Here is a 27,178-nt window from a genome sequence, read left to right on the forward strand (position 1 = left end):
AGAACCGAAGTGAAATAACACGATGTCGCAGTGTAAACCATGGTGCGAATGTGACATGTTCTACCAAGAAATTAAAAGGTCTAAGTTAGCAGTTCAACGTTATGAACTTGTCAACTTTTAAAAATAAATCCGATCAATTCTTGTGTTTCTCATATTTAAAAATTCAATTTTGAACTGGAATTTTTTTATTTAGTTTCATAAAGCTCTTTTTTAATGATGACATTTTTTTTACTCAATTTCAAACAATTGTATCAGTTGTTAAAACTCATTTTGTAAGTGAACAAAATTTTCATGACAGTAAAATTCAACTTTTAAATTGACACAAATAAAAAAGCGAAGACAACAAAAAGCAAATAATTGCAGCTGTAAATTAATTGAAATTTTATTTTTTATGTAATACTACACTCTTAGCAGAGGGTGTCTACCAGTTCTGTTGAAGACAAATCCATGACTTTTCAGTGACCTTTTGAAGTAAATAGTTATCTGTAATAGCGTAATAATCTATCAGAATAAATTTCTTGACTCCAGAAATGAGTTAAGCACAAAGTAAATGATGAGAAAGTTTTTTTTTTACTAAATTCATCAAGTTATAAAGAAAAACTATATTATATTTACATTTTTGCTTTTAACTAGAGGATGAATAAACTACACTTATATTTTTAACCATTTCTTTACTTTGTACAAGAAAATCAAGTCATTTAGAATTCTTTTTGATTTAAATCAATGAATTTCATTAGCCTCTAGAAAATTCAGTAACTGAGACTAGGGGTGCGCGGGCCAGACTTGTAAGAAATTTTAGCTTTTTGGTTGTAAGCCAAAATTGATTTACTCAGGAAATCATTGATTTGAAACTATTTTAACCTTAGTGCTACAACTAGTTTAAACAATGTTGTAAGTAATCTCCTGTGTTTATGGCAAACTCATGAACATCTTCCGTTGCCACTGTGGAATCATGAACCTATTTTGGGAACCGAGGTAAAACTGTGAACATCTTCCGTCACCAAAAAATCGTGAACGTCTTCCCTCATCACAGCAAAACTATGTACAAATTCTGCGGTCGCTGAGATATCATCGCAGAAAAATCATTAATTTTTAATCGTGCACTTTAACAGTTGATTTCTGTGACAAAAATAAATGCTCAGTTCGATTTGAAAATCGAGTCGCTCTAAGTCCTCTAGCATAAATCCAATTCGAGCTTGGCTCAAACATTATTTTTGGTCTGGACCAATCCCTTGAGCCAACTTTTGACCCAACTCGACCATAGACCCCTATCAGTGATTTCAGTATCCATTACCTTCTCACAAAATCAGCAACTTTTCAGTGATCTCCGTGAACGGTAGACACCCTGTCTAAGTATCAAAGAAATAATATTTTCACTTAAATTATTTTCAATTGAAAAACATGTTAAAGCTTTACACCCCTACATTTGAGATCAGAAGTTGATTTCACTTCAGCCGAAGCCGTCCGTCGCAAGCACACTCCTATTGGCGAGGTCTGTCGCGACTGTGATGTCAAACTAAAACAACCTAACCTAGCAGCTAAGTAACCAAAATACATATCAGAGTATAACATTTTATATATATTTCATATTTGTACGCACATTCAAATGTAGTAAAATAGAAAAACTATTTTTCAATCTGAAGACACAGAACTTGATTACATTGTACAAAACCGTGTTTGGCAGGATTTCAAACAGAATGTGTAAAAATATTATATGACAGAATTCTTAGAACTCAGGAAATGTAGACTCGAGAATTCTTCAAGTTTTTTCAATAAAGTTTAAATCTGTGATTGGTAAAATAAAATGAGAACCTGGATTTCAATAACAAAAACTGTAAAGAAATTATTTACTAACTACAAGTTGTTGTACAATAGTAATCTTGTATGTACTGCCAAAACTCGAGATCTAGTTATAATAATAATAAACTGAATTTACAAGTTAATGTTTTTTTTTTGCTTAAATTTTAAAATTAAATCCCTGTTAGAGAAACCAATATCCTAGATTTTACCGCACACAGTTATACTTTTTCTCTACACAAATGGATTCCCAAACTTCATTCAAAAGGACTCTGAAATTGAAAATCTTAACGTCAATATAGTGATTAAATGCCAAATTATTTTTAGAGGTTGGCATCCTCTTTTTTTTAATATTGTAATTAAGTACTTTTTATTCTTTAGGATATTTATGATTTTTGTATTTTATTCTTTTTATCTTTAAATTTTTATTGTATAATTCTGTAAAACAATACTTCTTGAACACCACGGAACTAATTAAGTTATCATTAAATAAACAATCAGGAGACTTTGGGATCAAAGACTTTGACAAAAACGTGGCTAAACTGCTAAAAAGAAAACCTAGCGATTTACAGATAATAATACAAAACATTGATGTAAGCCTAATTTCTTGAAAGCAATGTCGTTGCTGTCTTACTATTCAATTTGAATATTCCGAGGGCTAAACCTTAAAAAACCCAATCTAACCTTACCTTGTATTTTATCAACAAAACTACTTCTAATTCCAAAAAATTATTCACGATTCAAGTTAAATAAAACTTAAGGGGCATAGAGGGGCTGTTGTAAAAGTGAAGTTGCTAGTGTCCAAGCGTCTTAGGAATTGTGGATTCGTAAAGTGTTGACGTCACAAGTTTATTATTCTGCATCGATCCCAAAGTCTCCTGTGCGTTTACGTTGTTTCTGAAAGTCTGTGTCAATAACCACAACAATCTCAGATTGCATGTAGCTTTACAGTAGGCCTAAAATAATCTATTGAGAGATCCAACTACAATTAAGATGTTTAGAGTTCCATTTTAATTTATTTAAATATTATTTACGAGTAGGTGCCAATAGGAACCGATAAGATTTTTATATCACTAGGAACTAGATTTTAAAAATTATTTTAAATTTTAAAAATTTCTTAACGCTGGGAAAAATTCACTGAACTCAACCATACTACGGTACGTTTAGTTTTTTAGTAAAATTCCTATCTGCTAGTCTTTGTCTCTATCAATGTAAACTGGGGGCCGAGCTGTTTTAACGTCCATTTACCTCATTTGATACTCATTCATTTATTTCCGCCTTCTATTACACCCACGGTGTGCCACTCGTGTTTTAGCAAGTACAGTCATGTGTTAAACACAAAATAATCAGACTTTTGACAGGTAATTTCCTCCACATCATAAAACTCAATTTTTACTACTTTGATTAAAATCACTAAAGTGAAACTCACAGTAACTGCTTTGAGCAACAACTCTGTTAAAATCCCACCAAACACTATAGCGATATTGCTTTCAACCTGTACAGTTTAACCGACAATTGTATTCTTACAGTAAAAAAGCTTAAACCGACATACAAACCAGCTGTACAAAAGGCGAGACGCATCGGGGGTTTATTACAAGGGAAATAAATACGTGGGCGCTGCAATGTTAAGGCTTGAACTTGACCAGTGGTATGTTTTTCGACTGAAGACACTTATCACAAACCCACTCTGCGTACACTTCTTGCGTTAACAGCTGGTAAGCCGCTTCTATCAGTCCTGTGCAAACTCTGCAACATAAAACAGAACATTAGACAACCGTCAGAGGAGAGCTGATACATCATAAGCAATCATAAAACATTTTACTGTATCCAGGGTTAGTTTGGTCAAGAAAAGGCTCTAGGCCAGGATTTTAAATTGTAGCTACAATGAAAAATAAAAACATTGGTTCAAAACCGATCACAATTCTCAAACCCTAAAAATATCCACTCAGAGGATATGGTATCTTTAAGAAACTAATTCTTGATACTTCATGACATATTCAATACAAACTTCAGAATTTCTCACAATAGGAAACTCAAAATCATCTACCACATTTGCAGTAGCAGCATATTACTCTGACCCAGTTTCAAAACGACAGTCATCTATAGCGTTTGCATACCATGATAAACTCATGCTTGATCTTGTCAACATTGTGGTTAACTCCAGTCATTGTGTAAAAATCATGACCATTAATTTCAATCCCTTTAGTCTTTAAAGTTTTCAAGATTAAAGAATGACAAATATTGTTGGTGTGACAGACTGATAGGTTTAATTGACAACAGATTGGTCCGCTGGTTTTCTTCTTGGTCAGAGACAGCACCAAGAGTGTTCCAACCCCATCATCAGGTTTGCAAATGCAACCCACAATGGAGCTCACCTGACTAGGTTTTTTAGGAATTTCTGTGAGGGTAGTTGACTTGAATGAGAATGAGTTCAAACTGACACAAGAAACACTAAACACAAAACATGAGAATGAGATTAGTTCACTGAATATTGTTCAACTCATACCTTCCTTAGTTGAAATTGCTGTCAGTGATCTTGAAATATACAATTTTTGTTTAAGGCCTATAATATTGTGCCAGTTTGGATTCTTTCCCATTCAGGTAAGAGCATGGATTTTAAAATTTATTGTGAGAATCTGCTATTCTCACAATAAATTTTAAAATCCATGCTCTTACCTGAATGGGAAAGAATCCAAACTGGCACAATATTATAGGCCTTAAACAAAAATTGTATATTTCAAGATCACTGACAGCAATTTCAACTAAGGAAGGTATGAGTATGAGGGAGGTATGAGCATGGATTTTAAAATTTATTGTGAGAATAGCAGATTCTCACAATAAATTTTAAAATCCATGCTCTTGTGCTCTATGTTTCATCCTTGACAATCAGCTTAGTGAAAGAAAAGCCAACCCTAAACAAACTGTGAAAGTGGATAATATGGGGGAATTTACTACAGGTTAAACTGTGGAATATTGCTACACTCAACCTATTTTAACGTGTGTACACAAAAAAATTAAAATTCTTCACAGATTCCTGAATAAAACAGAAACCTTCCCCTCAAGTAAACAAAAATGTTTTTAAGCTTTAAAGGTGATTGGAAGAGACAAAAATTCTCACATTGCTGTTATTTCATTATTTGTTTATATTGACTCACCGATGGAACCAGAAGTTGCAGCCTGACTCACACAGGATCGCCTGGTCGTTGTCATGGACCTCCTTGTGGCAGATGCCGCAGGGGTAGATGGGAGGTGCGTTGGGGTTCTGGGGGTTAAACACCATCGGCTGGTCCACAGGATACACCTGCATATTAATTATATTCTTTATTCGTGTAAAAAGATTGGGACCTCCTCCATTGAGCAGTATCACTAGTTTTTCTGTTATGCATTCACTTATTTGACAGATAATAATGTGTTGACAGATTATATGCTCAGTGCTCGTTGTGGCAATGGTTTAAACTGCTGTTTGGATGGAGTTCCAGATGCCCTATATCTATTGCATTAGAGCCTGACGTAGCGCTGTGATTGGTAACATTTTTACTTACAGTTTATATGTGTTTATGTTTATAGTGTTTATAGTTTATAGATTTTAGGTAACATGCATTGTTCAAAGATTTGTTTATTTTATGATATTTATTCTCAATTGACAACTGTGATCTCTTCTGTGCGATAGGCTAAGTTTTACACGTATGTTACATAAGGTCCACTGTGATATTGTTCATGACACTGAGCGCTACATTGTTCAGTTTATAGCTTTGACAATGTCTATTGCACAACTGTGTCTAATGACAATAAAGGATTCTTATAGGAGTTTGGACTCATATCTAGGACTACCGAGTCCCTGTGTACTACCTGTTGCAAAAACATGTTGCGTCCATTATCACCAGTACTAAAAACATTGACCCTGCTTGAATGTTTATGTGCATTTAAATGCAGTTACTGTATAAAAATCAAATGTATGTCAAAATGGGAGGACTCCGTCCCAGAGTCCTTATCCACCAGCTGCCACTAGTTTGGACTGTTTCCTTGCACATTTTTTGGGAGTTTGGATCAGTTCTAGGTTAGTTTCAAGGGTTGGGTTAGGTTGGGTCGAGTTAGTTTAGATTAGATTAGGAGGTTAAGCTAGAAATAAGACTACCTAAACTTCATTGTAAAACTATCTATTGTTACATAAATTATAGGCTAAAATGATAACGGAAACGTCTTATTATAGTTCCAATTGTTTTTCCTATTGCCAGCATGAAAAAAAAATCAATTAAAATGTTTGAGGTGGTAGCACACTAACCTTGCCAGCAGACACGGGCATGGGCTTTGGTCCCTGGTACCCATGAGGCATGCCCATGGGGTGCATCCCCTGCATCATATTGTGGTTCATCATCCCTCTCAGCGGTCCGTTACTGTTGATGGGTGGTCCTCCGCTTCCTATCGTAGAGTTGACACTCGTCGGAGGTCCGTTGTTCATGTTGTTCATACCTTTGCTCATCATAGAGTTCATGTTCACACTGTTAACGTTCACATTGTTCATGTTCACTCCACAATCACTGGTGGGAATGTTCGTGTTCATGTGGTGGGGAGACTGGCCGCCCATGGGTGATTGGTTCATGTGCGAAGGTGGCCCACTCATATGAGACTGGGGTCCCCCCATATGGAGTGAGGGACCCATATGTGAAGGACCGTTAGGACCCATGTGTGGAGAAGGACCGGGTCCCTGCATATGAGGCGAAGGTCCCCCCATGTGTGGTGAAGGGCCCCCCATGTGCGGCGATGGGCCTCCCATGTGAGGTGACGGGCCTCCCATATGTGGCGACGGGCCCATAGAGTTTGGACCGCTCATGTGAGGGGACGGCCCACCCATACCACACATGGGGCTGCCCATGGGCCCGTTCATGGGACTTCTGTTCATCACTCCGCCCCCCATGTCACCCATGCCCATTGGGCTGGAGATGGGGGGCCCCACACAACTGCCGCCCATCGGCCCGTTGGGGATCGGACTGCCCATCGGTGAGTTGCAGCTCATCCCGTGAGGCCCTTGCATCGGACTGCCTTTACTGCACTCCATTGGACTCCCTGGAATAACACAAAATGTGTTAAACACTTAGTAACCAAAAGAATGTACTTAAATTGCTAAATAACCAAATGACCAAAGGATTTCTATCAGGATGCAATTTATTACCTTTTAGAAAAAAATATTTCTTTGCTGTAAACTTTCATATTGCAAAAAAAAAATTAAAATGTAATCCTACAGTAATAAGTCTACAGTTAAGTGCATGGTTATCTAGAAAAAGGCTACTGAAATATTGCGTTGAACATGAAAATCTATCACATCCTGAATATGAATATCTCACATCCGAAATATGAAAATCTACCACATCCTGAGTATGAGAATCTATTAACATCCTGAATATGAAAATCTATCACATCCTGAATATGAGAATCTATCACTTCATGAATATGGAAATCTATCACATCTAGGATATGAAAATCTATCACATCCTTGATATGAAAATCTATCACACATCCTGATTATGAGAATCTATCACATTCTGATTATGAGAATCTATCACATTCTGAATATGAAAATCTATCACATCCTAGGCCCATAAATAAAACATAGAAATAAAAATTGCATCTTTTTTTTATTATTGCAGAGTTTTGACTACACCTAAGTTCTGGAGCACCTCATTGCCTATGAGAATTGCTTACCTACAAAACCACATTTACAAAGTTATACAACTGTTCAATACATAGCCTACAGAGTATAGTTGAAGCAACTGCCAGTGATGAGGTGAGAGAGATTAATTATAAAGCCAAACTACTGTAGTTTGCTTGGTAAATATAACCTAGTGGCATTTAAAATTTCAAGCTAAGTAGTGACACACTTGTAACATTCAACAAATGGCTATAGCTAGTTCAGTTAGTTACTGAATGTTTAATGTTTCCACACACCTCAAAAGAATACAAAAAAGTCAAACAATATTAATCTTAAAATGCTACAAAAATTGAATGGCAATATCATTGTGTTCAATTACATCTTCTTTTACAAATAAAGTTTACTTTGCATAGCAAAAGTTATACATTAGAAAAAGTAGTGGTTTTTCACACAAAATATCAAACTTAATAATAAATAGTGCAATATACTAACTTGAGCAGTTTTTACCCCTCACATCATAAGGGCAACAATCTGTTGATAGAGAAAACAATTATTATAAAGCATTTCATTAAACTTTTACGAAACAATACACTCAAACCTCGATGAATAAATCTCTTAAAGAAAAATATTGTATGTTTTTGAAATCTTAACTCAACAACCTTAAGAAATTTAGAATAAAACTATATTCATAAGCAAGTAAATGAGTAAATGTAATAATATAATACCAAATTTCACCTTATTAGATTAATTCATCGAAGATTCATAAATTAGAGATGATAGGTTTTAGCAATAGCTTAAAACCACAATTCAAATAGAAATAAAGCATTAAAATATTTTTTTACTTAAATATATTGTACAAATTTTATGCCATAGTTGGTTAAAAATCCATTGCCTAAAACCAGTTCATATTTAGTGCGATTGGGAGAACATTTTTTTAATTATTTCAAACGGTAGGCCTTCCTAAAGCTATAACCAATTTATTGACAGCTAAATTTCCAATTTACTGTATAGCCTACTAGTATTTACTCTGTACAATGTAGTTTGTTTAGCCCAACGTACAATGGAAATGATTTTGATTTACAAAAGACATGCAGTGAAAAAAAATTTTAAAATTGATAATGAAGAGGATTTTTTTCTCATGAAAATTATAATTGCATCACCCTTTTTAAAAAAACTGTATATATTTTAGTTTGTCAGGTACCAGTAGTTACTTTTCTGGAAAGATACTGTTTTTTTAAATTGTTACTTTTGTTACTTGTTAAAAAAATCTAGTACCTATTCGACCTAAAATGAGATCGTACATTGATACTACTACAGAGGTCCCTCGTGTCACCCCATACTCACCTGAAGGTTGTCCCATAGCGTTCATCACAGGTCCCAGCGGACTGCCTACAGACGGACTCCTGTTCATGGGGTGGTTCATGGGACTACTCTGGGGCGGTCCACAGCTCATCATGCCTACAACATGGTACAATTAATTAGTACAATGATCTCCGCTTATCCAACTACTTCCAAGTGGTTAACTGTACAACATAGTGAGTTTGTCGAGACAACACCTTTTACCACCGCTGTCTTTACACTGTGAATACACACCAGGTTTTAGGCTCAACTACATCTGTACTTTCAGACTGTTGTACGTTACTATATGAACACAATAGACACTTGCTGATAAGGCATGTTCGAAGCTTGGGCAATGCTGGATTAGCCTACCGAAAATCTGGATTACTACACCCATTGTTGTGTGACAAGCGAAAATAAAGGTTAAGTAGGTATTCTAGAATCTACTGTTTAAGCAGTACTTAAAATGTCCTCACCTCCTCCTTGGTTACAAGGTACCATCGGGCTTCTCTGAGGTCCGAGGGGGCTGCCCATGCCCGGGCCACAGTTCATGGGCCCGCAGTTGTTCATGGGCCCGCAGTTCATGGGGCCGATGGGGCTACCCATGGGAGGACCACAGTTCATAGGACTACCCCCCATCTGACACGGTCCAGGTGGCATATGCATCATATGAGGGCTGCATGGCATGTGTCCTCGGTTCATGTGGTTCATGGACATGACCTGCTGCTGGGGCGGCATGTCGTCAAACGGGTTGGACGCAACTATCGTGTCCCCGTAACCTGTAAAACAATTTTGCTTTGGTTAAAGTGAAAACTACTTTGTCATGCAGGAAAACCAACTGTTTTAAAACCAGCTGATCAGCTCATTGATTCATGGTCATAAGCAACAGCAAAGACTTATTTATCTTAATTTTTGGTGTTTACCTTTTAAGCTACAGTAGTGACATTTTTTGGAAGGGAACGGTCCGAATCCTGGTTATTTACTTATGTCTACCTTTTGTTGGGTAGGATCATTTGATAGCCCAAACACTATAACCACTCAGCTACCCATACAACTTGTAGTTAGGTTTATACGGTATTTTACGCACTACGACTATGACCAAAAATATTGCTCAGCACACACAATAAAAGTGACTATTCAGACCTTTACGTTATGACCACCATGAAGCTCTTATCAGACTAAATGCTATGTAACATAAAAATCCATGTAAACAAAGGTGAATTAGCCTCCATACTCGGAAAAAGAAAGTACTCGGAAAATAATATTTATCTAATAAAAAATCAAACACATACTTACACTTTATACTGTTAACCAAAAAGACAGTTACGGAGTACAGTTAATACTTATTATAGATGTTAAACGGTGATTGATTTTGATTGGACACTCCAATCATCAGACCTGGCTGTTTGATCAAGAAGTTATTTAACAATAAATTCACAAGGAAGGACTGAGTCAAACTTACCAGACAATGGAGGAGGCAGCAGATCCTGAATGGCAGGTGGAGGGTTCTGATTCATTGCCTGGTTGTTGGATTGTCGTCGCTTTTTCTTGGGCGGAGGCGGCTCAGGATTGGACATCATGGGGGGTTTAAACTCCCCCATACCCATCCTAGACAAACAAAAAGCAAATGTATAGATTTTGTACAGTAAACCATACTAAGTGCAAGCCTCTTTACTTAAAGAGTCCTTGGATGATTTCAAACAGCTACTGAAGAGTTATATAGGCCAAACGTCCAAAAATATTTTTTCAAACACCAAAGTGATTATAATTTAAATATCTAGTATAGGCCTCCTGTGAGATTAGAAATGTTTTTTGTAGTTTTGAACTGTTCTCCAAGGGAGCCCATGGAAGCTACGGCCATCATGGGTTTACCCGCCATAAGCGAAATGTTAATTTCGTTCATAAACTTGATTAAAAGTGTTGTAATCTTATCAGCTTAAGGGTACAAGTTTTGAGGGAGGGAGCTGGTCGAGTTGTAGATTGCCAGACTTCGCTCCATGAGGTCCCGGGTGACAGTAGTAGTTAATCGTTAAACACATGTTTTGTGTAATTGTTTTATATTTTGATTGAGTTTTTGGTTTGAAGTGAGAATACACAACCTTTCATGAGTTCAGTAAATTTATGTAATAATTAGTCTAATGACACCGAATTCAAACCTCTATATAATGGCAAAATCCAACGGATTTCGCCTGAAGTAATGTGTAAAACGGTTCTGTGACTAGAGCCTAGTAACCTAGAGCGTGAAGGAGAGACAAATCCTAAAACGTATAGTAGTATACGAGTTTACTCTATGATGAGATATTTACCCGCAGTTGAGTTTGTCATCGGGGAAGCAGAGGGGTCGCTGCAGATGGTGTGGAGGGGGAGGAGGGGGTCCATCGCCTGGACACTGGTTGTAATACATCTGGCCCCGACCCCTGGGCATGCTGCAAACATATTACGTTTTAGTTTCTGCCAGAGTTCACAAACAACAGTTTGACACTGGTCTGTCTAAATACAAATTATGGTCAGTTACCTTTATTGTAGTCTAAACATTTTCTTGTGTTTCTGGGCCAAATATTATATATACTCCGTACACAGAACATTTGTTCTGCACATGAATGTAAATGTTTCAGGTGTAAGTACTGTATGTGTTTATGATGAGGACAATGTTCACCCAAGAAATTACAGAATTTATCAGGTATCCTCGGCTTACCATTGTAGACCACAAAAATTGATAATGGTAAAGGTGAAGTCAAACGTTTACCAATAAATGTGGAGAGGCCATTTTGGATAACCTATTCTTTTGTTAATCAATGCTATGAATACAAAAGTCGTCTTATATGTTATTTTAAATTACTAACATCTTAAAATTATAAATGATAAGTAAAAAAAGATACAGAAGTAAAAAGTAGGTTTTAAGCTAATGAAGAGCCATCAAATTATATTGACAAATGGATGAGAAGCAATTTGTCATTTAAATTAAACACAAACACCTGAACAAACCAAGATACAGGCATAGGCCATTGCATTAAGCAATATTTAACTTAAATTCGATTAAACCCATAGGCCTACTTTTTCCCAAAATATTATTGTAAAGGTCTGGATTACTTGTTCGTCAACAAAAAAAGCAAAGTATTTTTTCTTAACTTAAAATGGCTCTTAACTTGCAAGAATTTTTATCCTAGAGATAAAAAAACAAACCAAATAAACATAAAACTTAAACATAACATAAATCTGCAAACTAAGCGAATTTCTATTATCCTGATTTCATTTTCACTTGAATCTATTTAACTTAAACATACCATTAGGTTCAATGAGAACCTAGGTTCGCTGCTACGGCGAGGGTATTAAAGTGTTTTTTAGTAGGCCTAAAATATTAGTCGCTTAGTATAAAATAAATAAATTTGCCAAGTTTGATCAAAAGCTTAATTGATAATGTAAGGTCTTGCCTTTGCAATCCTATTATTGTTTTGTACTACCGATATATTAATTTGCTCTATGCTCACAATTGCCCACATCCACCCTAGGTAACTTAAGTTAACTTAGTTAGGCTAAATTAAACATTAGAGCTAAGGTTAGTCCAAAACTAACATCTGAGATCTTACCTCATGAAAGGAGCCATTCCACCAATATTGTGGCTCATGTCTTCGACTGTCTCATGGTACATTCACTGTCAAATAATCTGCCTCGTCAGTTTCATAAAACTAGAGATGGTTCCTGCAAAAATTATTAAGCACTTGGTAAAATCAATACTCTATCGCCTTTAAACTTACCAAATAGGAAATTATGTGTATTAAGATGACCATGGGAACCTATAACAATGTATACATCATTAGAAACTAGATTTTTATCTGAAAACAATGGTGCAAATATCTTTCTGTTGTCACAAAAACCGAATAAACCACGGTCATTTGAATGTTATTACTGTAATGCCTCTTGTCTCTAATGCCATTGTGGTAGGTGAATTTAATACTAACTTAACAGAAACATGAACAATTGAAAGGATCGTCTAGGGAAAAAGAAAAAACCTAAGACGACAAACATTAAGTTTGTAAGAAAGAGAACAAGGCGAAGAATAATTTGTAAATGCAACTGAACGTTGATTAAGTTATTGTGAACTAGTCAGTTCTTATTTAGACAAGTGAGGACAAGTTAGATAGGTCAGGTGTTATGGGGATTCGTGACTGTAGCCTATATTTAATGTTTTGAAGTTAGGTTAGATTAGGAAGGTAAAGTTTTGGTTAGGGCCTATTGGCCTATAATGAAGTGAGTTATTGATTTATGCTCCAAAACTGTTTAGGTACTTTTTAAACTATTATTTATTTATTATTTAAGTGCAATTTTTAAACAGTCTAGAGAACATAAATCAACAACTCGATTCATTATAACCAAAACTTTCTAACTTAACCTACATTCAAAGGACTTAATACAGTCACAAATCCGCAAAACGTCTGACCTACCTGCCTCACATGTCTTTTCCTTCTTTAAACAAATTTTAAGCTGTTCGAGAAGTATGGTTGGGTTATGTTTAGGTTAGGCCTAGGTAGAACAGTGTCAAATTGTAATAAATATATAAGTTAGGCTATCAATTTTTTCAAGGAAGTTTGGTCATAGATTAAACACAATGACTAGTCTAAGGTTTGTTAAGTCTGCCACTACAATGGGATCCATAACTGTTACATGGTCAAAACCTAAGCTAAGCCACTCAGTGAAGTGGAGAGAAGAAACCAAACAAAATGAATCCATCTTCATTTTTCATAATCCAGTCCAGATTAGGCCTAAATATACTGTATGTCCGACCAAGGGGTGTTTAAATTAATATCCTACTTAAATTAACGGATTTACCTGTGTAAGTTTTATGGGTGGGTTGTCAGGGTAATATTTACTTTAAAATGGCATCCTACAAACAATCAATAAATGTGATTTGGGGTAGGCCTATTAAATTTGATTTTAGAGTGTATGCCTACTAGGAATTGAGGTGCAGATCAACATTCCTGTTACGGTAGAACCTACAACATTAAAATAAAATTCAAATGAGAGTACGGTAACTTACCAGGTAGTTTATTCAGTTTTTGTGACAGCAGAAAAACTTTTATGTAAACCATTGTTTCAGGTAAAAATCTAGTTTCTATTCAAATTCTAAACCAAACAATGGTGAGTCTATATGCCACTGTAGTAGGCTAAACCTGGTTTATTCCCGCAATCACAGAAAACATCTACTACTATAACCCAGAATGCCAACCGCATGGTAAAAACCATTAAGTGTTTTGAGAGAGCTTTGCCTTTCAATCCGAACATTAATTATATTATAATTGATCTTTTCGATATCAATATTTTTGTTTAACTTCACAATCCGTTACTTCTGTTTTATTATCTTCAAACGCATTTAAATTACAAATTAAGAACTAACCTTGTTTAGGCAAAAATAATACCGTAGCCTATATATAGGCTATTGAATTAAGAAATGAAACTATTCTACCTAACCTAACGTACTAAACCAAACTTGCTGTAGGTATGCTAAGTTACCATTTCAAAATTTCATTTTATACCGTAACAGAAAAGGCATCGGGAACTGGCTATCAAATGGAATTTTGAAATGTTACAGCGAGTTTGGTTCCAGGTTAGGTTAGTTTAGAACAGTTTTATTTTAAATATAGGCCTACTTAAGTTACCGGTACCTAGTTTTTTAAATGTTTGTTGATACTGAACAATATTTATTTATCCTCATCTAAGTTGTCAGTTGATATGTTTCAATTTGTTATTAGGCTATAAATAATAAATAATATAGCCTATGATCGAAAAATAAATTATCAATAAGTTAGGCTATATCAAAAAGAAATCATCAATAATAAATAATGAATTTTTTCCTTTTAACAGGAAAGTATCGTTATTTTTATTATTAGGAAATTAGGATACAGTACGCATCCGGTAACCGAACATGTATTAACTTAAGAATGCCGTCGGTGTTGGTCCGGACACGTATCCTCTGCCTAGCCTAAAAACAAAGATCCACAAAACCACTTGCTCTAAAAGCATTTAACCCTTTCAGTGCTAGGCTATTAATTCATATTTCGTAAGATTTTTTTGTTTGCCTTTTAATTCCATGACCTGTTGTTGAATTTTGACTGTCATGTTGTCACTATTTTATTAATTAGGCTAATTTTGAATAATAACACGATAAGAAAATATATAACAAAGATAAATCCCGGTATTTGTAGTAAACATTAAATAAAACTTAGTTTTTGTTGTAATATTCCTGGTTTTCCTATAAATTTATATATTCTGATAGCATTGTTTGAATCCAAAATCTCATAAAATCAAAATAAGTTAGGCCTACGGTACATATAGTTTACAACGTAATATTGAATTTAACTTTGATTTAGTTGGACGAGGTTATCGTAATATAGCCATTTTAGGGAAACTAATGTTTTTGCAGCAAAGTCTCAGGAACACATTTACGATCACTGTTGTGTTTCAACTAAAAAATTTCATCTAAATAGTCCGTGACTAACTGGTGATGCTACCTAGTAACGCATTGAACAACCATCTGTAGCGCTATCTGTTCGCAATCGGTGGCGTCAGCTTAAATACCGGTTTTTGACTCCTCAGTCTTCAAGCACAGATAGCCGAGAAGGCTAGGGCGTGTGTCACTTGGCCAGTGGCATTCGTCTGCTCGGGTTCAAATCCCATCCTGTGTGGCAAATAATTGGTGACCCGTGTGTTTGTAGCGATATAGCCTACTACAACCACTGGGGCATAGTGAGGTGTTCATAATCCTTGGTTTAGACATACACCTCGAAATCATCGGATTGGGCGAATCTTTTAGCCAAGTGGTTGTTAGAGTATCCTATGAACATGCAGGTCACCAATGGCCGCTTTGCTATTTTTTTAAAATAACCTTCCTCTCTATATCCCTTGGAGATTTTTTCAAACAACGATATAACGTTTCATAGCACTGAAAGGGTTAAGTGCTCTGTAGGCCTAAATATGCCTAGGCCTACGTTAACTCTTGCTACCTACGGGTAACTAATGTTTTCATTTGTTAAGTTATTAACCTAATGTGGGCTTAAGTTCTTAGGCCTCATAGGTAAAAAAACTACCGTTTGGCCTACTAGACCAATAATTAATTATAATTGATAAGTTAGTCCTAACAGTCTAATTGTAAATAATGTTTCCTGTTACACCGATATTGCTCTGCTCCTGCAATAGATTTAATTTAGGTAGTTGTTAAGTTTTCTGTTATAAGTTAATGCATGTAGTTAAGACCTACCACATAGGCTTCTTGAATCCACATTGTAAATTAGTGATCTTGCCGTTGGAATGAATAAATAAATAAATGTTGCTCAGAAAGATTAAATTAGGCCCAGGCAACTTACTTATTTTACGTTTAAAAATTTAACATTTGCCAACACCCAATTTAGGCTAAGTTAACCCTCCAAGTGTCCATAGTAATGGTATTAATGTCGGCCCATTTATTGCGCAATCGCAGGGTTTTATTGAAATGTATCTTCGAAACTTAAAAACACTTTAAAGTATACTGTTTTATTATATCCTTTTGTTTGGAAAATTATGGGCTTCAATATAACATATAAAACATTACAAAAAAATTTCAACAATTTTTGTGGGGTTAACATTTCTCAAAAGTTATAAAAAAATAAAAAAAATGTATGTTTGCGGTTAATAAATTGTTATAATTTATAGGTCTACAAATATTTTAAAATAGCCAATTTGTTCAAAATTTTATGAGGATTCCAAAAATATAAGGAAGTAGCTTTGCAAATAAATAAGTTATATGGGTGAAAAACTGATTTCGTAGGTACATTTAGGGCTGCACTTTACTTGACGTCCTACACTCATTCGATTGTTTTTTCGATTCAATATTTTCATTCGATATATCGTTTGGTTAGTTAGGTTAGGTTAACCTTACCTAACTAACCAAACGATATATCGAATGAAGCAATCGATTAATCGATATATCGATCGATATTTTCATTTGAATGAGTGTAGGACGTCAAGTAAAGTGCAGCCACATTTAGCGTTAGCTAAGAAAGCATAGCCTAACCACAGCTATGAATCTGGCGGACAATTTACATCAATATCACTGACTAACTTACCTACTTCTTCAGGATTATCAACCAGCCCTTCAAAATCACTTAGGCTAAATCTTCTTATAATGCACCTCTTAAACCTTAACCTCTTAAAAGTATAGCCTATCACTACTTTTTATTTTTAACACTAAAACAATCATAAACGTAATAAAACACATCAGTCATCGGTGCGAGGTTACCCAAGTTGTTTACAAATACACACGTCATCTGTTACAATATTTTCGGAACTAAAATGAAAAGCGCCTAGAAACAGACATCAGGAGAAAGCTCAGAATCTGCCAAAAACAACGATACCAATCTCGATCCAGTTCAATCTGATTCAGTCAGTCCCAGAGCCTTTGCCGTAAACGATGTTTGTGTCACAAAAGCGACGCATAACACCACGGTAGGTGTGTTGTGCGTCGATTACGCGATGCTTAACACTCGGAGGGTTAAAGGGCAAGTTAAACGTAGGCTTATGAAAGTTCTGCCCTTAGGCCTACGATAGGCCTATGAAATTGTAACTAGGAGTAGACCTATGCTAAGTAAGGTAAGGCCTGTAGGCTAGATAGAGAATTATGTAAGTAACATACGTAATAACTTAACAGTTACAAAACACTAAAACTAAGGTAGGCCTAGCCTATTCCAACTTTCTTTCGGCATGAGCAACCTTTCAATCATTAGACTACTTAGGTCTATGTTTAGACTCTAAGAATCTTAATAATGGCCCAAGTCTCAAATAAACTAGCCTTAGTTGCCAGAGGGGTTAAATTTGACCAGGTCCTAAGTAGCCTATACTTGGTGGGATAAGGGCCACAAGAACCTTTGTATAGCCTAGGCCTATTCAGTATGGATTTACTTACATTGTGAACACGTTTGGATTACCATTACAACTGGTGGTTACAAAACCCTCGGGAAATTTTTAGTCCAAAATCACACTCGATGACCCAACTCACATTTTGTGATCCTTACGAATATGACATGTTGTCCTTCCCTGATCGAGAAACACACAACACACACACACTCACGTAATGGTTAGAAATCAAAGCACCTTAACGAACAAATGTTAGCACTCTATTCTCAAAATCTCTTATACAAGAATTACACTCCCGGAGAACAAATTTAATGCGGGTTATTCACATTTCTAGCACGTCAACTCGACATTTTTGTTCACTTATTATATGAAAAACGAAGAAATTTCTTTACAAGCGGCTTGATATTTTTGACTATAAACAGCACCAAAGAGGATAACTGCTAAAAATACAGAATGGCGTTCTAAAAGAATGCATAGCATCAAAATTTCTCTATGGTATAATTATTTTCTGCCATGTAGGGGAAAAGAAGACAAATTTATTATTGTAATTGTATTTGTATGTAAGAAAAAGCTAAAACGCCAGGATTTTCGTATTATCAAAGGTAGCATAAAAATGTAATCTTTGGTATTATATGTATCTAAAACTGATTGTGGAGTATGCCTAAATGTGTCTCATTATGAATAGTGTTGCCATTAAAGTACACTAGGAAAAACAGACTTCGAACAGATATTTTATATGGATGAATAGTTTATAATAAAATAATATGATGCCCTGCAATCAGATTTTTTACAATCCATGAAGATTTCAGAATACCTACAGTAATTGAAGAAATAACAGGAATTAGCAAGAACTATCAAGAAAAACTCGAAACCCACCCGAACAATATAGCCGTTAATTTGCTGGACAATAGTGATTTTCCCAACAGACTGAAAATTGTGAAGGTTCTTGAACTCCCATACCGATTTGTATAGTTTTAGTTATGACATGACTATTTAATTTTGCAAGATCTTTCACAGGGAAGATTCTTGGTCAAGCCACTTATTTATATTATCCCTTTTACTAATTGTTCAAAGTACTGAACAGATTGTAAAATAAAATGAAGTTAAATTAAAAGTTTTCGCACAGATAAAACATACTCCCTTAGTAGATTTCTTATCATTATGGAACAGCTGTCAAAGCCAATTTTATCATTAGTTCTGTCCAAGGTCACCTTGAGCCATAGATTATTAAACATACTCCTTGAGGAGTATGTTTTAATCTATACTTGAGCTCTGTCCGGTGCACTGTAGAGGTTCTGTTTTGTTTACAATTTTTTTCTTGTTATTTCAGTCATTTTAACCAAGGCCCCACTAGAAAATTTTTTCTAGTGGTGGCCTTGTTTAAACCCCCGTTTAGCCAAATAAAACGATATACAGTGATAAAACGATATATAATGATATAACTAAACAGTAAAGCACGAATCATGAAATTCACTCTAAAACAATAGAAACAAAATTTTGTCGACACTAGCCACCAGTGTCGCCAGAGATGAACTTGATTATTTGAACTAGACGCAAAAACAAGCTTCAAATTTCAAAATTTTCAATGAGATGGGAAGTCTACGTTGTGTTGGTTAGTCTATGGTTTTAATTGCCAAAAATTAAATAAAGATAAAGACCAGAGCCACGGCCACCTTTAACTCCAGGCCGCGGCCAGTTATAATTTGCAACGTTGCAAGTAGTGTTGTCTGGTGCCAGACGTCCCATACGATACCATGGCAGACAGGTGACACCAGCTTATTAAATTGCGTTTAATTCATTTAAATTTTAATTTATGGACATAAATTTTATGAAAAGATTGAAAATCAAACATAAATAATTGAAAACCAAAACAATCTTTCTAATATTATGAATGTAACTTTTTTTTAGTAATTTAAATAATCAATTATTGAAAATCTGTTTTTTACATTAAATTGGAGTCAATATTTTCATAATCCAGTAACTATAAGCTTTTTCCTACAGTTACCTAACAATGTACATGTTCTCTCACTGATTTGAGAAAGCAAAGTGGCCAATTCGCTCATCAGCGAGACAATGTTAACATTGTCTCACTCTAATTACTTTGTCTCACTCCAGATTTGCAACGTGAAGGCACGAAATAGTGAGCACGTAACATGCAGGCAACGTCGTATGCGCGCGAAATACGTTGGCAGCACTGGCTGTAAATCAGCTGGTCAGCTGTTGTACTGCTGTATTTGTCACTTCACATTAAATGTTATATTAAAAGTTCACTGTGCAAAAATAGGTTATGTTTCTTCATAAATTATGGTAACAAATTATGGTTTTATGGTAACTGTAGGAAAAGTATAATGTGCAACTCGAGTTCAAAGTACAATTGCCTCACTCGAGAAACCATTCCTCACTCGCCTACGGCTCGTGAGTAAGGATTTCTCTCGAGTGAGTCAATTGCTCACTTTTCTCACTAGTTGCACAAAAAATAACTTTTTTCATTCTTAAAATGTACACAAATACCATTAGCCACCTCCAAACAAAACAGCTGTTACGTGAAAACCCTATTAGTACTTGCGATGTTGCACGGCCTAATTTAACTACAGACCACGGCCTGGTAGAATTGGCTACGTCGCAAGTGGTGTTGTTTAGATAACAGACGTCCCATTAGATAACATGGCAGACATGTGACATCAGCTTATTAATTCCCACTTTACTGATTTAAATTTAAATTTATGAACAAAAATTTATTATAATATTGAAAATAAAACATACAGAATTGAAAACCGAAACAATATGAATTAAAAATCTATATCTGTACATTTTAAGCGGAGTAAATTTTGTCAGAGTCCAGTAAACAATCTTTCGTAAATACCCAGCTGCTTCCAAACAAACAGCTGTTACAACATCACTTGCGACGTTGCCACTTCGAAGGCTGTGGCCTGGAGTTGGAGGCGGCCGTGACCAAACACGGCCGCCTTTACCTACGCACCGTAGCGTCTACTCTACACACAAATATTCCCATAAGAACTACATCTCACAACGGACATTTTTTATATTTTGCCTCATAGAGTCGACCTTGGGGCCCTAATCCATGGCCACTTAATCCCATACTTTCGATGTAGTAGGGAGGGCAGTAAGTTATATGGAATTAGGAGCTGTGGAACCCCTCTCGTCGACATACCAGTAGTGTTGACAAAAGAGCGGGAGATTCGAATTTTAAGTGAACCGATTTTCTTAAACAACTCGGTGGAAAGCTTACCAGATTAAATTTTAATAAAAGTGTATTAAACCAGTTACAAAAGTACAGTATAGAATTTCAATAAACTTGAAGGTAAATCGCTCTAGAGTTCATTGTAAACCCAGTTTGTTAGGACAAAGCGGAAGACCAAAAAACCATCAACTAGAACCTTTTTATAGCCTTCTTTTATCTAACAGGCAAATAATAAAACCGGCAACCAAATAAAAACTGGTGATGGATAGGATGTGATTTTAGGATGGATATAAAGATCCTTGGTTGATTTTCAATTTTGTTTAAATCCAGAAGAATTAAAATAAATTCTATATTGATTAATGAAACTGAAAACTAAATTTTTAATATTGTTTTCATCTAATTAACTTTTTACATCATGAGTTTTATTTGTTATTTATGTGTTTCAAACTATTAAATACTTCACGATTCCCAAAGCCCTGGTCTTTCCTCTAGTTACACACGCATTGTAATTACTTTAGTAGAACATTACTACTTACAAACGTTCTTCAATAATAAGCTGTCGTCAGAATGCATTTTATTTCAAAATGTGTATTCGCTTTCAAATAAATCATAAAAACCTTATAATCTAAATGCGAAAGTTTATTGTGTGTAGGAAACGTACACAATAAATGTATGCGTTTAGAGTCCACGGAATAGAGAGAGACGATAGAGAGAGATAATAGAGAGAGATAATAGAGAGAGACAATACTGTAGAGAGAGACAATAGAGAGAGACATTCCGCTATCAGAAATAAAAGAGGTTTAGATAAACCGATAAACAGACTTTTTACCGAACAACTAGAGGTAGTCTTTTATTCTACGTTTGATTATTCGCAGACTTGCGATAAGACCGTCCAGCGATAACACCTGGTTCCGATAATAATCATCGCTAAATATTATACCTTATTTATTCAGTTTTAATATAGTGCTGTGAGTGGTAACATCGAATGTTCAATTGTGCGCATTAATACATTTTCCGTTGTCGATGTCTATGGTACAATAATTTCCTCAGTTCGCGCACTTTTCGGCGGTCCTTTGCATACTCAATTGCACTCGAGTTTTTCGCGTTTATGTAAAATATTTTGTGACTTTCTGTGCTAATAACGTGTTTAATATTTAGTTCACACTGTTCGGAATGTCTTGTGTCCATTTTATTACATTAATTCGAAGTGAAAAGTGTTAGTTTTCTCTTTAGAAAGATTTATGTCGGAATGTTACACTCTCGTGTGTCGTGTGTGTTAAGTGTTAAATGTTTTGGTTTTAAAAGTGTTTTAAGTCTTAAATATGTTAAATACCATAGGCTAACATAGTTTAAAGTGTCATGTGCCCATTATTTTGGAGTATTTCTGATGGAATCACCTTCAGTAAGCTGTTTTATATCCACCTACACATGAGCTAAGGTACGCCGGCAATTTTACTTTGTTTGGTTTTAGCTGTAAAACTATTATCTGACTGTGAAAATATGATGTAAATGGAAGGCTAATGAAGTAGTTTAGCTACTGATTTCATGTAAGGGACGAGTTTTAGCTTTGTTTCAGAAATATACAAAGATCATTATTACCATTTTTTTAGAAAGAATGTCCGCCATTTTAAGTTTCCAGTTTTCAGCATCCTTCCCAAAGTAAACGACGCCTTTCCTGATTGGTTAATTTGCGCCAATCAGAGAGTTTGTTTTGAGAAGAAGAAGGCAATTTATTAAGTAAATTGCGCAAAAGTATGTATTTCCGGTCAAGTTAGAGTCTATCGGAAAGTTTCTTTTACAAAAGGCTGTATTTTACGGTTGGTGCAAAAATTAATATGTTTATCCAATACTTTGTATTCGAGACTCGATTGCCATAATCAATATGAAAACTGTTGAAACGGTATTTATGTAGATTATTTATGCTGAAAATGATGTCCTGTTCATAATTTGTTTTAGTAGGCCTAATTACAATTAAATTGAGATTTTAGGTTATTGATCAGGTTAAATGTTAACTGATTGGTCAATAAATTCTGAAGAGAAGGAAAATAAATAATTTAGATGCAAAATATTATTTTTCTACTTCTTTAAATTAGGTTTAACCTTTGACTATTGGTTAAACATAACCTAATCAAAGTTAGGTTAACTTTAACTGTTTGCACTACTGTATTATAATAACTTAAAAAATTTAGTCAGTTACATATTGCGTCCAACTTCTTCAGTTGTACGATGGCGGCATTATCTCATTAGGCCTAACTACATTATTAGAGAATGACGGATCTAACACAATAATTTTTTGTTTGGTTTAATGCTTCCAAAACAATGAATCATTCTAGAATAAAGTGAAGGGTCGTGATAGCATTTTTATCTTTCCTAGTTTTAACCTAAATATATTTTTACTAGTAAAATAATTTTTAGTTGTTGCTTTTAACTTGTCCCGAGATAAGTAATGCTGAAATCATTTAACTTTGAGCGTTAGTGTTTCTTGAGTGTTAGTGTTGTGTTAGTGTTGCTTTGAGTTAACTGTGTTTGTGTAAAATTAAAGAAACTTAAACTATATTTAGTTTTAGAAAATTGTTCGTATTGGGAATAAGTTAATGCCGTGGGTCTCATGGTAAGACCTAGACCCGGGACCACTGTACTTTTTCGTTTTTATGTCCCAAGAGGCAAAACACCATCCGTTCAAATTCAGAAATATACAGGGTGAATCACGTAAGGTGTCCAATGATTTTAAACCAACTGTTGGTCCCACAATTTGATGAAATGGGAATGTTTCCCACTAAACCGACCCGAAGGAATAACTTTAAAATATTTCAAATATTTTTCGAGTACAGAATGTACCAAAACAGCAGTTTCACTAGTTCAAATCTCAGAATTGCCAAATACAGTACAAACATTATGTTATATTTTATCCTACATAACTTTAAAGTACTACTTAAAACAAACATTTTTGTGAAATCAGAATTCGACAATTTTTATTTGTTTAAAATGAAGGCTCTTCATGTGAACAATTTGGTAGAATTTTGAATAGGTAACCTATATTTTTCTTTAAATGCATATATCTCTACTCTAATTATAATTTAGCATTTCTTATGTTCTAAGCTTCAATTTGATATACAACATTATATTTTTACATAGTTATACGGGTAATCAAAAGTCAAAAGTTAAAAATTGTAATGATAGTAGGCTTATTTATCAAATTGCATAAAGTGTCAAAGTTATTACAATTTCAAGCAACTTTCATTTTTATTGTATGCGTTTTTAGTTTTTGAGGTATCAAATAACAATATGTCTTCCCCATATAAAACGCATGTTAATTGTTTGCAGTAACGCTGGCATCTCTTTAGGACATTATAAAAATTAGGACATTATTGGGAATTCTTCTAACTTGTATTAGGGCGTTAGGGAATATTTCAGTACAGTAGTAATAGAGCAGAAGGTTTGCTGCAGCGGAGGTTTTCAGGTCGTCATTTTAATTGTGATTCAGTAGTTAGTAGTTTATTAATTGTTTTAATAATTTAATGATTAATGATGTAGTGTCAGAAAGGGCGATGTGTTCCCAATATGGATAAAACATGCGTTGGTTAGTCTCTGCCAATAATACTTTGTCAATGTAACTGCGAAGCGTAATAATGCACTTCCGGTTCCGCTGCAATTGTCAAGACCCCTCTAGGACCGCCCTGCATACAACCATTGACTATATAGTACTATATATATATGGTATATACATTACTATACAGGGTTAGTAAAAAGTGTGGAGACCCCCCATACTAGAACGGCCCATACTAGAAAGATTAAACTCGGCACACCTTTATGGCATGTTATGAAGTAATTTTTGGGCATAACCGCCACTTGATGTACATCCCCAAAATGGGGGATTTGGGGGGGGGGGGGGGCCATCGAGTGACCCCTTATTTTGAAGGTCCTGATAAAAGGAAACTAACAACGCAAACTAGAGGTTTCTATCTCAATCCAGTAAAAAATGGAAGCTGATTGAAATCGTTAGAAATCAGAAATAACTTGCAATTTTATATTCAATTGGCTGCCATATTTTACTTTGTTAAGATAGATACCTCTAGTTTGCAATGTTAGTTTTCTCTCATTATGACCTTCAAAATAAGGGGTCACTCAATGGGGCTTAACTTTTAAATATCTTTAGTTTCCCCCAAAATCCCCCATTTTGGGTTTGGGAACCAAGTGGCTATTAGGTTTAAAAAGTACTTCATAAAATTCCAAAAAGGTGTGTAGAGTTTAGTTTTCCTAGTGTTAGCCATTACAAAATTTACAGGGGGTCTCAAGACTTGGAAAGCTGTAAGTTAAATTTAACTTCTTAGAATTTCAATTGGCTGCCATTTTTTACTGGATTGAGATAGAGACCTCTAGTTTGCGTTGTTGGTTTTCTTTTACTAGGACCTTCAAAATGAGGGGTCACTCGATGGGTCTTTGTATTTGAAATTTTCGAGTTCCCCCTAAATCCCCCATTTTGGGGATGTACACCAAGTGTTGGTTGTGCCCAAAAAGTACTTCATAACATGCCATAAAGGTGTGCCGAGTTTAGTTTTTTAGTATGGGCCGTTAAAAAATAACAGGAGGTCTTCACACTTTTTACTAACCCTGTATTATACAGGGTGTCCCGGAACTCTCTACCAATATTTTAGGGCATTGTTCCTGGGTAGTTAACAAACCTAAATATCATATTTAAACTGTCCGGAAGTCCTTAGTTACTCACACAGCCGCCATTTTGTTTTTTTTAAGTTATTAATTTTTTCTAAGGAATGGTTAGACATACGAAATTGAAACTTTGCACAAACATTTATGACAACTAGACAAAACTCCAAAAAAATTATGACGATTTTTAAAATTAATTAAACAAAATGGCGGCAATTTAAAATTTTGTTTCTTTAATAACTCGAAACCCGTTGATCTTACAAAAGTTTTACAAGAATAACTTTTTTAAGGCAATTTTATTAAAAATCGATTGACACCTTAATTTTGAAGATTGGACAAGTATTAACTGAGATATGGTAGTTTTAGTGATACGTGACCGCTTTCAGCATGCGCTGCAACTAACCTCCAGCGGTTACCACATCGTTGGCGGTCACGTATCACTAAAACTACCATATCTCAGTTAATACTTGTCCAATATTGAAAATTAAGGTGTCAATCGATTTGTAATAAAATTGCCTTGAAAAGTGTATCTTGTAAAATCAACGGTTTTCGAGTCGTTAAAGAAACAAAATTTAAAATGGCCGCTATTTTGTTTTATGAATTTTAAAAATCGTCATGATTTTTTGGTAGCTTTGTCTAGTTGTCATAAATGTTTGTGCAAAGTTTCAATTTCGTATGTCTAACCATTCCTTAGAAAAAATAAATAACTTAAAAAAACAAAATGCCGGCTGTGTGAGTAACTAAGGACTTCCGGACAGTTTAAATATGATATTTAGGTATGTTAACTACCCAGGAACAATGCCCTAAAATATTGGTAGAGAGTTCCGGGACACCCTGTATACTGTATATACTGTAGTAGTCAATGGTACAACCAGTACAGTATGGCTTTTATGGAATCGCTTTTAGTAACCAATCACAAAGAGTATAATTTATTAGTTGAGTTATCGTTTCAGGTTTCAGCTATGCTTCCGGATGTTCGATTGACGTAACTAAATACAATATAGAATTCTTTGACTTGTTGAGCGAAGCTCACTATCCCTCACTTTGTAACTTCTTTGTAAGAACATCAGAATGTAATGGCTTGACCAATTGATATGAAATTTGGCCAACAGCTAAAGAATACTGAGCACAATGTTTTGGTACAAAATATTTGCAAATTTCCTTCTGGATTTTATTAAGTTGAAAGAGAAATGATATTGGGTTTATGACATAGCCTACTAGCTGTACCCACGGGCTTTGCCCCTTTTAACTTCATAATTCGCATGGCTCAATCACGTCCCGGTTGGAGCTCGTTCGCTGCGCTCACTTGTTTTCAGGTTAGCTCGTTCGCTACGCTAACTCGCTTCCAGGTTGATGTTCGTTCGCTACGCTCACTCACCTTTTGGTTGCAAATTAGCTATTGTCATACATTTTAAAAAGTCATCCCTTTTATTGTTTATAATACTTTGATAAAAGTTTTTATGTTTTAATATTCAACATTGGAGAATTTAAACGTTGTTAAGTGCACAGGTGTGCTGCGATTGGGGTTTAATGCATTTGGACTTATTCAAAAGTAAAATAGTTTTCTGTGCTGCACTCTGTAGAAACACTGTGGCACTATTTCAAATCATGACTAATGCTAATACAGAATGTTGTAATTATTCAAA

At 35.0% G+C, this 27,178-nt stretch overlaps 1 protein-coding gene across 3 annotated transcripts; it reads right to left on the reverse strand.

Annotated features, from left to right (window-relative positions):
• Nucleotides 1-2,214: 2,214 nt before the first annotated feature.
• LOC129003122 (protein pygopus-like) lies at nt 2,215-18,064 on the reverse strand. 3 transcript variants are annotated; one of them, XM_054431361.1, is made up of 10 exons: nt 17,808-18,064; nt 12,370-12,481; nt 11,089-11,208; nt 10,245-10,390; nt 9,259-9,561; nt 8,789-8,902; nt 7,937-7,975; nt 6,080-6,861; nt 4,953-5,098; nt 2,215-3,543 (listed from the first exon to the last, which is right to left on the reverse strand). In XM_054431361.1, exons 2-10 carry the CDS (start codon nt 12,429-12,431, stop codon nt 3,423-3,425), a joined length of 1,833 nt encoding a protein of 610 aa, XP_054287336.1. In that variant the 5' UTR covers nt 12,432-12,481; nt 17,808-18,064; the 3' UTR covers nt 2,215-3,422. The 3 variants fall into 3 exon arrangements, with proteins under 3 accessions (XP_054287336.1, XP_054287335.1, XP_054287337.1); XM_054431360.1 differs by having other exon boundaries at nt 17,715-18,064; XM_054431362.1 differs by lacking the exon at nt 7,937-7,975 and having other exon boundaries at nt 17,715-18,064.
• Nucleotides 18,065-27,178: the final 9,114 nt, after the last annotated feature.

Source organism: Macrosteles quadrilineatus, unplaced genomic scaffold (assembly GCF_028750875.1).
Source record: "Macrosteles quadrilineatus isolate MER2022 unplaced genomic scaffold, UCM_ALF_1.0 Scaffold_9__3_contigs__length_116548681, whole genome shotgun sequence".
Classification (NCBI taxonomy): domain Eukaryota; kingdom Metazoa; phylum Arthropoda; class Insecta; order Hemiptera; family Cicadellidae; genus Macrosteles; species Macrosteles quadrilineatus.